Source organism: Rattus norvegicus, chromosome 12 (genome assembly GCF_021556685.1).
Source record: "Rattus norvegicus strain SHRSP/BbbUtx chromosome 12, alternate assembly SHRSP_T2T, whole genome shotgun sequence".
NCBI classification, from domain to species: domain Eukaryota; kingdom Metazoa; phylum Chordata; class Mammalia; order Rodentia; family Muridae; genus Rattus; species Rattus norvegicus.
In genome coordinates, this window is record NC_141545.1 from 20,932,929 (window position 1) to 20,946,987 (window position 14,059).

At 48.0% G+C, this 14,059-nt stretch overlaps 1 protein-coding gene across 1 annotated transcript in view; it reads left to right on the top strand.

The window, feature by feature from the left end:
* The first annotated feature begins 2,321 nt into the window (after nucleotides 1–2,321).
* Nucleotides 2,322–14,059, top strand: part of Snx8 (sorting nexin 8) — a 48,706-nt gene continuing 36,968 nt past the window's right edge. Inside the window, 1 exon segment of the mRNA NM_001105912.2 lies at nucleotides 2,322–2,435. Coding sequence (NP_001099382.2) covers nucleotides 2,342–2,435 — 94 coding nt within the window. The 5' untranslated portion in view covers nucleotides 2,322–2,341.

A 14,059-nucleotide genomic window follows, 5' to 3' on the forward strand; every position in this document is an offset into this window, starting at 1 on the left:
CTGGCGGCCAGACAGCCTACATATCCAAGATGGATGGCTTCTGATGGGGGGGTAACGTTGGAGATTGTCCTCCAAGCTCTAAACACACACACACACACACACACACACACACACACACACACACACACATCATCCTCAATTACGTATTACATAGGGAGTTTGAGATCAGCCTGGATTATGACACATTATTCCCCAAAACATACAAAAAACCTTAATGCTTAAAAAAGTGTTTCTAGGGGTTGGGGATTTAGCTCAGTGGTAGAGCGCTTGCCTAGCAAGCGCAAGGCCCTGGGTTCGGTCCCCAGCTCCGAAAAACAGAAAAAAAAAAAAAGTGTTTCTACTCAAACTTTTGAACCTCTTTTTGTTGTGGGGTATTTGTCAGAGAAGATTGCTCTGACATAGGTTTAAGGCAATAGCAAGTATTAGCCCTCTGGGGATTACACTGGATGATGGGATCCCAGTGTAGCACTGAACCCTTTCTCAGGGTGAGCCTTTAAGCATGAAAACCCAAAACCGTGTTCTGGGTTGACCATACTTCTGTTGACGAGGGCAGTTAGCCAGAAGCAGAACTACAGAAGCTGAAAAGCAAGGTGAGGACACTAAAACACTTTCCCAGGACCCATGGGCTTTGGTGGATTAGGCTTTCATTTTTGGCAGGCGGTGTCATGTGCTGAGTGTTTAGCCTGGATGTCACTTCCATGACGAGCCAGTTGAGCTAAGATGTGGGGCCGTTACACTTCCACACAATAGATTGGGACGAAATGCAGCTACAGCCCCTCCTACGGCTTTAAAAGCTGTTGAGGCACTAGCAGGGAGACTGAGATGCGTTCTTGGGCTCCAACCTCGGAGCCCTCAGCCCACTCCATGGAAATCATTAGCCATCAGTGTCTGGAGAGGCATGTTCTTTACAGGGAAGGCCCTCCCTGGTGGAGTCTTTTTTTTTTTTCTTTTTTTTTGAGCTGGGGACCGAACCCAGGGCCTTGTGCTTGCTAGACAAGCGCTCTACCACTGAGCTAAATCCCCAACCCCCTGATGGAGTCTTACTACCCTCTTCTTCTCCCAGATGTTCTTTGCTTTTCCTTTATTTGAGACAGTGCGTCTGTATGCAGTTTGGGTTGCCTTACTTTTTTCTTTCTTTCTTTTCTTTTCTTGCCTCTTCTTTTCTATTTTGAGACGGGGTCTCTCTACATAACTCTGGCTGCCCTGGAACTCACTACGTAGACCAGACTGATCTTGAACTCACAGTGATCCACCTGCCTCTGCCTCGAAAGATTGGTATTAAAGGCTGGTGTTGTCACCCAGGCATTCTCCTCTTGGCTTTTAGCTCTAGCGGGAGACCAGTTCATATTCGCTTGGTGTGTCTCTGCCCTCATTCATTCAGCCCCAGGTCAGACACTGCTCCTGCGTGCTCCCACATCCATGCATCCTTCTCTCAGTCAGGAGGGTCAGGCCTGAAAGTACGTATATTCAACTTAGCTCCTTGGGAGGCTGAGGCAGGAGGATGGTCTGCCTTAGTTACAGAATGAGTTCAAGGCTAGATCTATAAAGCCCAGCGTCCTGGTCTACACCTTCATTCCTAGCACTTAGGAGGGAGAGGCAGGCAGATCTCTGAGTTTGAGGTTAGCCAGGACATACATACATACATACATATATATATATATATACACACACACATATAGATATGTATATGTATATGTATATATATATATTGTCTCAAGATTAAAAAATATAAATAAATAATAAAGGGCTGGGGTTATAGCTCAGTGTTAGAGGGCCAGCTCAGCATGTGGGTTCAATCCCCAGCAGAAAGAAGAATGGCCTGGTTATTTGTAAACAATTATGGAACGTTGTTCCTCATCAGTAATCTTCAAAGAAACCTATTATAGTCAGAGGACCTGCTCTTTGGCCAATTTTCATGTTCCAAATCCCAGAAGGTACTAGAACATGTCTGTCCGTAGCACCCTTCACAGGGCCTGCCCCTGGACTCACAGAGCATGTAGAGAGTGGACGAGCAAATGCAAGAATGAATGGCAGCGTGGGTCAGTAAGTGGGCAAGACGATGAGTGACAGCCGCTGGCTAAGAGCGGGGAGGTGGGCGCGCACCGGAGGGCGGTGGCACTAGGCGGCTGGGGCAGTAAGGAGCGCTAGCACTTTGTCTTGGACCAGAGCTTGGAACAACGCCCGGGCCGAGGCCACGTGGTTGGGGCGTGGTCTCACCGCTTGGGGTGAGAGGAGGGGCGTGGCGAGGTTGGCATGGGCGTGGCCACGCCGGACAAGAGCTGGCGTGGGCGGGGTTGACTGGGCGGGCGCGGGAGGAAGTCACGTGGGCGAGCGGGCTCACATGACTGGCCGCGCGATGGACCCGCTGCCCTCGCCGGCAGTCGCTGCAGCAGCTGAGGCGGAGGCTGACGAGGAGGCGGATCCGCCGGCGACAGGTAGGGCACGCGGCCCGGTGGCCCAGTGTGGAGAGCCAGGTGCCTCGCACTCGGGGACCACCTGTCGGCGCCACACCTTGCCTGACCGGGGGTGGGAGGGGGGACATCCTGGGACCAGCCTCTTCCCGCTGCTCCCTGGGACGCTGCTCTTCAGCCCTCCGTTAGCGCGCGGTCGTGTGGAGTTGCACCTGGATCTTTTCTGATCCCACCTTGCAGAGGTCGTCTAGAGAGTGGTTTATATTCATGTGTGACCATGTCCAGGGAAAGGGATGTGTCTTCGGTATAAGACTCTTTTCCTGGGGTTCCCGGCTTTGTAGACTGGGGACGCGTCCATGTGGCCAGAGGCACAAGGATGGAACTGGGCCTGGTGTGTTTCAGCCAGGTCTGGCCAAGTGTCACCGTCTAGAGTATAGCCGTCTATAGGATTGGTGGAAAGACAGGTTCTTCTCTTGGGACGAAGGGTTTAGGGTAGTACCTTTAACCCCAGGGGAGGGAGGACGTGAAAGAACGCCTTTGAAGGATGGAGAGACACAGTGACTAACTAGGTGGAACTCCCCTCAGAGTTGGTCTACAGTCTTTGGGTCTTGTTGGGTAAAACGTTGTATGTTGGAGCTATCACTTAAGTATTTATACCTGGGCGTCTTGAGAAAAAAGGGAGACTGATCCAGGTCTACTTTAATGCCTTTGTAAAATGTATTTTTGTTTGCTTTTTAAATCACTTCTGTGTGTGTGTGCGCCCGCGCGCCCGCGCGTGTACGCTCACCCACATTCACACACAGGGAGACATGGGTGCCCTTGGAGGACAGAAGTGTTAGATTCCCCAGTAGGCAAAGTTTCACATGCCTGTTAGCCTCTCAGTATAGCTGTTAGGACCCAAACTCTTGTCCTCTGCCAGAGCTCTTGAGCCTCTGCTCTGAGCCCCTGCCTGACTCTTAAAGCAGTTCTTTGTGGCTTGGAGCAGGAGCAGTGGTGATGGGTCAGAGATCTTTTGGCAAATTTGTGATCTTCCATATTACTTCATGCAGAACTCAGCTAATGGCTGACGTTAGGAAGGCTTTCGCCTGGTTTTTTTTTTTTTTTTTTTTTTTTTTTTTGACAGATCTTGGGCAGTGGTGTGACTTGTATGTTAGTCACAGCCATGTAGCCCTTCATGATTAACAGGCCATCCCAGCAGCAACGTAAGTAGGAAAATGGGTTTTTCAACATGTCAGTTCATTCTGTATGAAACTTGGCACCCATCTGGTGACGTGGCGAAGGAAATTTTCTTCCTTCTAGGAGAAACTTACTTGGAGTGAGTCTTGGTGGAGCCTTTGGCTGGCTGGGCTAGAAATCAGAACACCTGTGGGAATCACTCTTGGGAAAATTTATTATTGCGTGTATGACATTCTTGTGGACACTGTGCAATGGCATAGGGATGGCAGTCAGAGGACAACTTTGTGGAGTCACTTCTCTCTTTCCAGTTTTCCTTGAGTTCTGGGGGTTGACCTTTTAGGTGGTTGGTCCTGTGCATTTAAATAGCCATTAGCCACTGAGCCCTCTCACCTGGTCCTCAGGATGGGTTTGCTTTCAGAGGTCATGGGCTTAGGCAGCCAACTTTCACAGGTTGATTTTGACTTTATTTCCATCTCATCCTCCTCACCATTTGCCTAGGAGCATACACACCTTCACAGTTGGCTGAGTTTTGACATCTTAAAGGATTAACTAGTGTGGCTTATGGGTAACATAACAGATTTCCACTTCGGCTACCCTTCAGAGCTGCCAGTAGTAGTCATGCGTAAAGTAGCCTTTGTGTTTGTAGTGGTTTGGAATTGCTGGGAGGAAAATGGGCTTATTGTGGTTTTCAGCACCAGCTCCATTATTTGAAAGGTAAACCGTGCATACTCTGTAGGAGATTGCCCTTCAGGAGAACTGAATTTACTCTGCTGACCTCCCTGGTCTTGAGCTCATAGAGATCAGCCTTTGTCTCCTGACTGCTGGGATTAAAGGCATGTGCCACCACAACCAGCCTTATTTATTTAATTTTGGGACAGGGTCTTCTATGTAGCTCAAGCCGGCCTCAAATCCACAGTCTTCCTGTCCTACCTTGTCTCCTGAATGATGAGATTGTAGGAACATGCCACCACACACGGCTGCACTTTGTGTGTCCAGAGGTCAGTGGTCCAAAGCCAGTTGCACTAGCTAAAAACAAAGTGTTAACAGCCTCCAGCAGTCATAAAGGAATGTTCATGCTGGCCTCCCCAGCTTGTTGACGTGGCTATTATCCCTAGACTGACAGTGTCCTTTCCCCAGCCGTCCAGAGACAGGTCGCTCTCCAGTTGCCTGGCTCTTTTTTGTCTGCTTCCACTTTTAAGGACCCCTGTGAATGTGGTGGGGGGAGCACCCAGAAAATCAAGATTTATCTTATGTTAGCTGATAAATGACCTTGAATTTCACTGTAATTCTAATTTTGCTGAGTGAAAGCAAGAAAATCACAAGCTCTGGGACTAGGACGTAGACATCTTTTTGGGGTCTTATGTCATGCTCATCACAAGAAGATTCCTAGGAGTGGAAGGGCTGGATTCTGGGGTTTGCACAGTTGCTGAATTTGACTGATAGAGGGGTGGCGCCATGGCTCAGCCAGCAAAGGGACTTGCTGCCAAGCATGGGTGTCCTGTGTTTGATTTTTCATATGGAGTGGCTTCAGAATATTTAATTTTGTTTTGATATTCATTATCTTGATTAGTAATGAATTTCAGTTTTCTTACCTCCTTCCTGGTGTGACTCAATTTGAGTCTCAATGGCTCTCCACCTTATTTTTAAGAATTATAGGTGGGTGGTAGTGACCCATGCCTTTAATACCAGCACTTGGGAAGCAGAAGCAGGTGGGTCTCTGAGTTTGAGGCCAGCTTAGTCTACAGACTGAGTTCTAGGATACCTAGAGTTATTACACAGAGAAACCCAGTCTTAAACCAACAAAAAGATTTTTATGTGTGTGTACCCGCACAGGTGTATGTGCCTGCCTGTGCATACTTGAAGGCCAGAAAAGGGTGTCAGATCCCTTGGATGTAGCCTTACAGGCTTTTGCGAGACATTATATTTGTTGTGTGGGTGCTGGGATCTGTTGTTGTTCTTTTTTTTTTTTTTTTTCGGAGCTGGGGACCGAACCCAGGGCCTTGCGCTTCCTAGGCAAGCGCTCTACCACTGAGCTAAATCCCCAACCCCGGGTGCTGGGATCTGAACTCCGGTCCTCATGACTGCAAGGCAAACATTCTTAAGAATCTGAGCCATCTCTCTAGCCTCCCACCTTGTCTTTTGAGACAGGGTCTGGCCAGACAGGTTGCCAGTAAGCTTCAAGATTCTCCTTTGGAAGTGGCTTCAATGCTGGCATTCCATGTACACACTGCCATGCCATCATGGGCACAGCAAGCACTTTATTGGCTGAGCCATCTCCCTGGCTCCCTATCTCCTTTGTGGATGTTTATATTGAAATTGTAACTGTTGAAGATTTGGAATGAACTGGTGTGATGGTATCCATCTGTGGTGCCTGCATGCAGAGGCCCAGTCAGGAGGCTTGTGAACTTAAAAACAAACAAAACATGAACTACGTACAGACACTCTCTTCACAAGAGAGTGAAGAAGAGTCCCTTGTGACTGAGTGGATAAAGGCCTATATTACCAAGCCTGACCTGTGCTTGGTCTCTGAAACCCCTTGGTGCGAGGAGAGAGGTGAGTCTCAAAAGTTGTCCTTTGACTTTCACACATGCGCTGCGGCACATGCCCCCTCCCTTGATAATAAAAAAATTAATAAAAACAATTTAAAAATTAATATATTGATGCAGGCTTAGTAGTGCATGCCTTCAATCCCAGCACTTAGAAGGCAGAGGCAGGCAGATTCCTGTGGGTTCTAGGCCAGCTAAGGTTATATAGAGAGACCTATGTCATTCTCTCCAGCAAATGAAGACATTAATATCCATTTAAAAAAGTGGGGGCTGGGGGCTGGGGGCTGGGGATTTAGCTCAGTGGTAGAGCGCTTACCTAGGAAGCGCAAGGCCCTGGGTTCGGTCCCCAGCTCCGAAAAAAAAGAACCAAAAAAAAAAAAAAAAGTGGGGGCTAGAGAGAGGACTGGGTTTTATCCTCAGCACCCAGATGCCCCCTGGTTGTCTGTAACTCTAGTTTCAGGAGCTCTAACCCTCTCTTCTGGCCTTTTTGGGAATAGCATACACATGGTGCACAGACATACAGGCAGAATACCCATACACATTTAAAAAAAAGCTAGAGAAGTGGTTCGGCAGTACAAGTCCTTGCTGTTCTTTCGGAGGATCCCTAGTTTGGGTCCCAGCACCCATATGGCTACTTAACACTCTGAAACTGCAGTTCTAGGGTATTCTGTGTCCTCTTCTGGCTCCATAGGCATGCATATGTTGCGCTTGCGTGCCCGCGTGCGCGCGCGCACGCGCGCGTGCACACGCGCGTGCACACACACACACACAGAACATGTAAACACATGACATTAAAAACAGAAGGAAAACCACAGTGGAGCTGGGGGTGTGGCTCGTTGGAAGAACACTTGTTCAGTGTGCACAAGGGCCTGGCTCCAAACTCAGCAATGTGGAAATAATACTGAGACTCACTAGAGCTGTTTGGTGCTGATACAACTTAGAATCTCATTTCAGGGCTGTGTGCCTGCTCCAACATCTGATCTGATCTCTCTCTCTCCCTCTCCCTTTCTCTCCCTGTCTCTCTCTCTCTCTCTCCCTTTCTCTCCCTCTCTCCCTCTCTCCTTCTCTCCGTCCCTCCTCTCTCTCTCTCTCTCTCTCTGAAAGAGAGAGAGCACGTATACAAATAAAGTGTGCACACTGCTGTTGTGTGTCTGCCCTGCCTCCTTCAATCCTTGGGACCTAAGTTTAGTCCAGAGGAGTCTGGTCTCCATTGTGTTAGCATGGCTCCTTTGGTGGCATTCCATACATTCCAGTGGGCAGCTATCCTCCTGTTTTCTCTGTGGTCAGGTCACTTGGCCTTTGCTGTTCACTGCCCTGCCTCCTATTCTGTAGCTCTAGCCTGCTCTTCCTGCCCCTCCTGGACTCACACCCCTTGACCCTCAGTCCCTTGCTTAAGTGAAATTTCCTTCTGTAGGCATCTGTACTTGTCACAGTTCATTGAGCTATCACCTCAGATATGTGTAGTTGATGGCGGTTAAATCACCCCTGAAATGGCTGCTAACATTAAGAGCATTCATCTTCCTGTTTTACACAGTCATCTGAAAACTTGAGTTTTTTTTTTTTGTCAGATATCGGCACCTAGAATAATACCTCATATATAGGAGGGGCCCAAATGTTTGAAGAAAACAACATATTATCACATGTCTCTCTTTTTTTTTTTTTCTTTTTTTTTTTTTTTCCGGAGCTGGGGACCGAACCCAGGGCCTTGCGCTTCCTAGGCAAGCGCTCTACCACTGAGCTAAATCCCCAACCCCAATCACATGTCTCTTAAAAGATAGCATGATTCTTTAATAGTTTGTTTTAAAATATTTTTTTTTTTTAGTTTTATTCAGTTTTATGTGTGTGTGTTTTGCCTCTGTGTGCGTATATACCCATGCTTGTCTGGTGCCTGAGGAAATCAGAAGAGGACATCTGATCCCCTGGAACTAGAGTTACAGAGGTGGTGAAGCACCATGTGGATGCTGGGAAACTGAACCCAGGTCCTCTGCAAGAACAACTGGTGTCCTTAACTATTGAGTTGTCTCTCCAGCCCTGTTTTGTTTTAATCGTCTGAGTGTACAAAATAATGAAGTTTCTAGTCACATTTCCATATGTACTTACCACTGAGCATGCTCAGTTTTACCCTTCACCCTCTCTTGCCGATCTCCCGATTTGTCTGTGTTCTCTCTTGCCTAGTGATGTAGCTGGTTGGTTGAGTGTTTGCATGAAGCCCTGGGTCTCGTCTCCAATAATAAATAAGCTAGGTGTGGTGGTGCACACTTACAATCGAAGTACTCGAGAGAAAGAGGCAGGAGGATCACAAAGTCCATGCTAGCCTTCATCTAGTTAGAAGCCTAAACCAGACTGTATGCAACCGCACACACACACACACACACACACACACACACACACACACACAGACACAGACACACAGACACACACACAGTACACACAGGCACAGAGACACAGGCACAGACACAGACACACACACACACACACACACACACACACACACACACACACACTTTGCAAGGTAAATGTGTCAATCTGAAGAAAGAGGAACTAACCTTGTCTCTATCATGTAGAACAGACTTTGCCACAATTTGCGGTTAGCAAGAAAGTGATGTATTCCGAGCAGGGGAATTCTGTTTTCATGTTACTTTTGCTTCCTGAGAAAAATGAAGCACAAACAAGACATGTTTTGCTATGCAGTGTGCCAGGGTGGTAGGCAGAGGCCACAGGAAGGACTGCTGTGGGCCCAGCTGAGAACTGTAGGTGAGGTCAGACCCCAGGAGCTGTGGCCTCCTGAAGCTGGACTTTCCCAGTTTTCTTTACAGAGTCCCTAATGAATTAGTTAGAACCTGAACTAAGAGAGGTGTGGTTTTGGGAATGTGTTTGGAGGCAGATGGTGGCCTTAGCTCTTGGAAAATCAGATCGGGGTCTTATTTTGGTTTTTAGACTGATATCATGTATCCTAGACTGGTCTCAAACTTGCTTTGTGGTCAAGGTTGACCCTCAACTGTGGATTATCTTACATCTGTCTCCCAAATGCTGGTTATAGGCATGCGCCATCATACTGGTTTGTGCAGGACTGGGCATGGGACCCAAGGCTCATACACGCTAGATGAACACGTCACCAACTGAGCCCCACCCACCCCAGCCTAGTGCTAGTGACTGAACACATTATACTGTGCATGCTAAGCAAGGGCTCCAACTCTGAGCGATGTCCCGGCCCTCTTTTTGTCTTTACTTGTTGTTTTAATGTGTCTGCATGTGTGCGTACACACTTGAATGTTTATGTGTGTGCCCATGCGAGTGTCTGGGTGCACATTCAGGAAGGACAGAGGTTAATGTTGGGTGTCTCTGTCAGTGTGCATCTTTCTGTTTGTTTTAGATGAGGTCTCATTTTGTAGCCTTGACTGGTCTGGAAGTCACTATGTAGACCAGGCTAACCATAAATTCAGAGGTCCACCTGCTTCTGCCTCCTGAGTGCTGGAATTAAAGGTGCACAGGACCATGCCCTTCTTTACCTGATTGTTTTGAGTCACAAGTCTCTCACTGAACATGGCTGGACTGACTATCTGCTAGCTCCAGGGATCCTTGTGGCTCCACCTTCCTGGTGCTGGAATTATAGGAACGAATCAGTACCCTCAGTTAGCTTACTTTTCTTTTTTGTTTTTGTAATTTTTGTTTGTTTGAGACAGGGTTTCTCTGTGTAGCCGTGGCTGTCCTGGAACTTGTTCTGTAGACAAGGCTGGCCTTGAACTCACAGATCTACTTGCCTTCTGATTAAATGTATGGGCCACCTCCACCTGGAAAGGCTTGCTCGTTTATTTTTGAGAGAAGGTCTCATGTAGCTCAGGTTAGCCTCACACTCACTGTGTAGCTGAGGATGGCATTAAATTCCTGATTTTGATTCCTGAGTACAGGAATGGCAGACATCACCCTGGCTCCCGGTTTATATAGTGCTGGGGACAAGACCCAGGACATCTTGCATGCTAGGCAAGCATTCTACCATCCCTACAATTATGTCATTTACCAGCAATCCTCCAAGCCTGGTTGTTCCTGGGAAGTGTTGACTGCTGGAGTCTCATGGAGAGGTTGTAATCAAACCCCCGTAACACTTAATGCTGGACAAGAATTGGTGCTTTGAGGAAATGTTGCATAAGCACAGAGAACTGCTAGCGCAGACATTTTTTCCAGAGACTCCGATCCCTCAGCATCCTTCTGCAGTTCCTTATTTCCTGTCAGCTTATGAAGTTGTCCTCACTGTGTCCCAAATACATGCTTTCACAGTCTGTTTCTTCCTGCTGATGTTTTTCTGCAGTGCTAAGTAGGTTTTTTGTTTTTGTTTTTGTTTTTTAAAAATTTGGTGGAGAAGGGTTTGTGCAGCCCAGACTGGTCTTGAACTCACTTGTGTAGCTAAGGATGACCTTTTGCTCTCCTCACTACCACTTCCCAAGTGTGGAAATCAGAGGCAAGTTCCACCACTCTTGGGTTTTGTAACGGTGGCACCCAGAGCATACTGTATGCCAAGTATGGGCTATACCATACTTGAGCCCCAACCTGAGCTCAACTGTTAATGTTGTTTTGAAATGTTCTATTCAGTGAGGTAGTGTTGACTCGGTGACTGTCATATAGTCCGTGACATAGCTCCAAATGGAATATTGTGCTACTCTAAAGAGCTTGGTGGCACATGCTTTTAACTCCTGTATTTGGGAGGCAGAGGCAGGTGATCTGTGAGTTGGGTCCCTGATGCTAGAACTGGATGGAAGTTGAGGCGGAGCAGGGCGGAAGTAGAAGAAGGGGCAAGGCTAGGGTCCTGTATTAGTCACTTTTCCGTTGCTGGGACAGAGCACCCTGGACCAAGGCATTTAGTTGAGCTTACTGTTTCCAGAGAGTTAGAGTCTATGCTGGTGGAAAAAAGGTATGGTGGCAGAAACAGCTGAGAGATCACAGCTTGATCCACAACTAGGCGTCAGGGACACACGCACTCGCACACACGCACACGCACACAAACACACACACGCAAACACACCTCTTTTGGCACCTCAAAGCATTCTACCCACCCACCCAGGGACAGATCTCCTTGAACAAGGCCACACCTGTAAATCCTTCCTAAACAGTTCCTCCAATTGGGGCTCAGTTCATCAAACACACGAGCCTCTGGGAGGCATTCTCGTTCAAACCACCATGCGCTGCTCAGGTTTGGTTTACTGCTTTGGGGAGCTAGGGAAGAGGGTCTCCCATGAGAGACTTTGCAGAGTTCAGAGCTCAGCTTAGTAAGTAGGTTTTCTAAGGGCTCCCCGTGGGTCTCTGACGTGCTTCCCCCGTGGAACAGTTTAGGCCTCACTTGGAGTCACTTGCAGGTGAGGAAATGACAGTATAGGATGGTCTGTGGTAAGTAGTGACACATTGGGGTAGCACCAGGTACCTTAGTGAGCCTTTCCTGACTGCCAAGGACATGGGCCTGTGTCGTGTATTCCACTTCTGTGACTTCTTTAATCTGCCCTGAACTCACTGAGGAGTGTGTCACAGGAGAGGTCTGGAATCTCCCCTCACCTGGCTTCCTGATGTGGGACGGTGGCTGGGGATTGTCTTGTAGGCTGCCTAAGCCCAGGTGGGATGCAGTCTCCTGGGAGCAGAGTGATCTTAATGTGATGAGAATACACATCGGAAGAAAGGGCAGCTACTTGCTCATCTGGCCTGTTGGCCTCTGGCTTAGGCACAGTAGTGCATCTGGCCAGCAGGCACAGTACGGAGGCTGATGCCCAGCGGGGCTGAATGTGGCTCTTTGACTGCCAGCCTCTCCACAGCAAACCACCACTTCCTGAGTTCTGGGAGGCATTGGTCTAGTTCCCCACAATGAATTATGGTCTCCACTGTCTCCAGCTTAGCTCTGGTTAGCTCATTGCGGGGTTTCAGGATATCTCAGCGTCAGATGACAGCTGTCTTGGAAAATCTAGTCTCCACACTTGGTATAGATGTGGGTGTTGGGGAAGATCTGACTCAATAGTTCCCCTTCTGTAACACATTCCAGTTCCTAATTTGTTGTGTAGACTACGCCTCCAGCAATGGAAGGCAGGGACCCCTGCCTTAGCTTTCATGTTCCTATCAGGATCAATATGGCTTATGTAAATGGATTCACTCTTGTGGTGCTTGGCTAATTACATTCCCAATGCCTGCTGGGCATTCTCTGGGAGTACCAAGCTTTTTTTTTTTTTTTTTTTCTTTTTTTCGGAGCTGGGGACCGAACCCAGGGCCTTGCGTTTGCTAGGCAAGCGCTCTACCGCTGAGCTAAATCCCCAACCCCAGTACCTAGCTTTTTGTTTTGCTTTTTGACACAGGAACTTAGGTAGCCCAGACTGGCTTTGAACGTGCAGTATAGCCAAGGGTCACCTTGAAGTCCTGATTGTCCTACCTCCACTTGATAACACAGATGGGCAGCACTTGGTTTATGCAGTGCTGGGGATGGTATCCAGGGCTTTGTGAATGCTAGGCAAGCCTTCCACTGAACCACATAGCCAGTGCTCTCCTCCATACCTTCCCTACCCCTTTTTGAGACAGGCTGTCTGTGTAGTCTGGACTGGCTTTGACCTATCTGGATGTCCTGTGTTCATGTGCTGGGACTATAGGATTGTGTCACCAGGCCTACTTGCACAGTACTGGCTCAGGCAGGTGGACTCTGGCAGCCTTTACTAGGCTGTGGATGGTCCTGAGGTGTCCTGGATATTTCCAGTTTGTGTCAGAAAGCCAGGGTGACTTTCAGAGTGGTTAACCAGAGAAAGGAAGAGAAGTAAAAAAAGAAAGAGAGAGAAAGAAAAAACCCAGACAACAAAGCCCCCAGCAAACCAAAAACAGAGTGGAGAGATACAAGGATACTTTTTTTGGAACTTTGAACTCAGTGTCAGTTCTTCCAAGATTCCTAAACAGCGCTGCTCCCTTTAAACTCTGGAAGGATGCCACTGGGCTTCCCCATGGGTAAGTGGCTCCATGACGGAGCCTGGGGTTTCTGAGGTGCAAGCTGACATTTGATAGATCCTTTTAGAAACAGGGTCTGGTAGGAGGGCTGGGGATGTGGTTCTGTTGGTCGAGTGCTTGCCTAGCACGCACAAGGCCCTGGGTTCCATCCCCAGCACCATATAGAGTAGGCATGGTGGTGGCTCTGCCTCTAATCTTTGCATTCGAGAGGAGTTCAAAGTCATCTTGAGCTGTATAGGGACTTTGAAGTCAGCATGTATATGCCAGACTCTGTCTCCAAAAGAAAAAAAAAAAGTCTTTGGTGGTTCGTGGGGAGCAGGGTCCCTCTAGTACCCTTTGCCCCTGCCTGTCGCCTGCCTCTGATTTGAGTTGCAAGAGCTCATTAGAGGAATGTTTCTATCCCAGCACCACCAGCACATCTGAGAGCCTGTGAGATTTTCCCCATTGTGGTCAGTGTGCTTGTACTAATCATGGAAAGGACTAGCTACTGAACCAGCTTGGAAGTTGACAGTGCATGTGTGGAGACAGGGTCTTACCATGTAGTCCTGGCTGGTCTTGTTTGCTGTGTGGTCCATGCTGGCCTGGAAATCACAGAGATCTCCCTGCTCCACCTCCAAAGTGCTGGATTAAAGCTGTGTGTGGCTATGCTCAGCCCGTTCACTACATGTTCACAAGCAGATCTTGGGAGCCTTGCTAGTCAGTCTGTGATTTCCCTCAGAGCCCAGGACTACTCTGCTTCATTTTTATTTCCTCCTTTTGCTTGTGAGCTAAATTTTAATGGCTAAGCTTTCTTTCATGTCCTCTTGTTTCTTTGAGTTAGGGTCTCACTGTATAGCCCAGGCTGGCCTGGAACTTCTGACTTTCCTACCTCTCTCTGCCTCTAAGTAAATACTTATATTAATTTCGTGGGCCACCATTCATAGCTGAAGCTTGGCTCTCTTTAATTTTTCAAGACAGAGTTTCTCT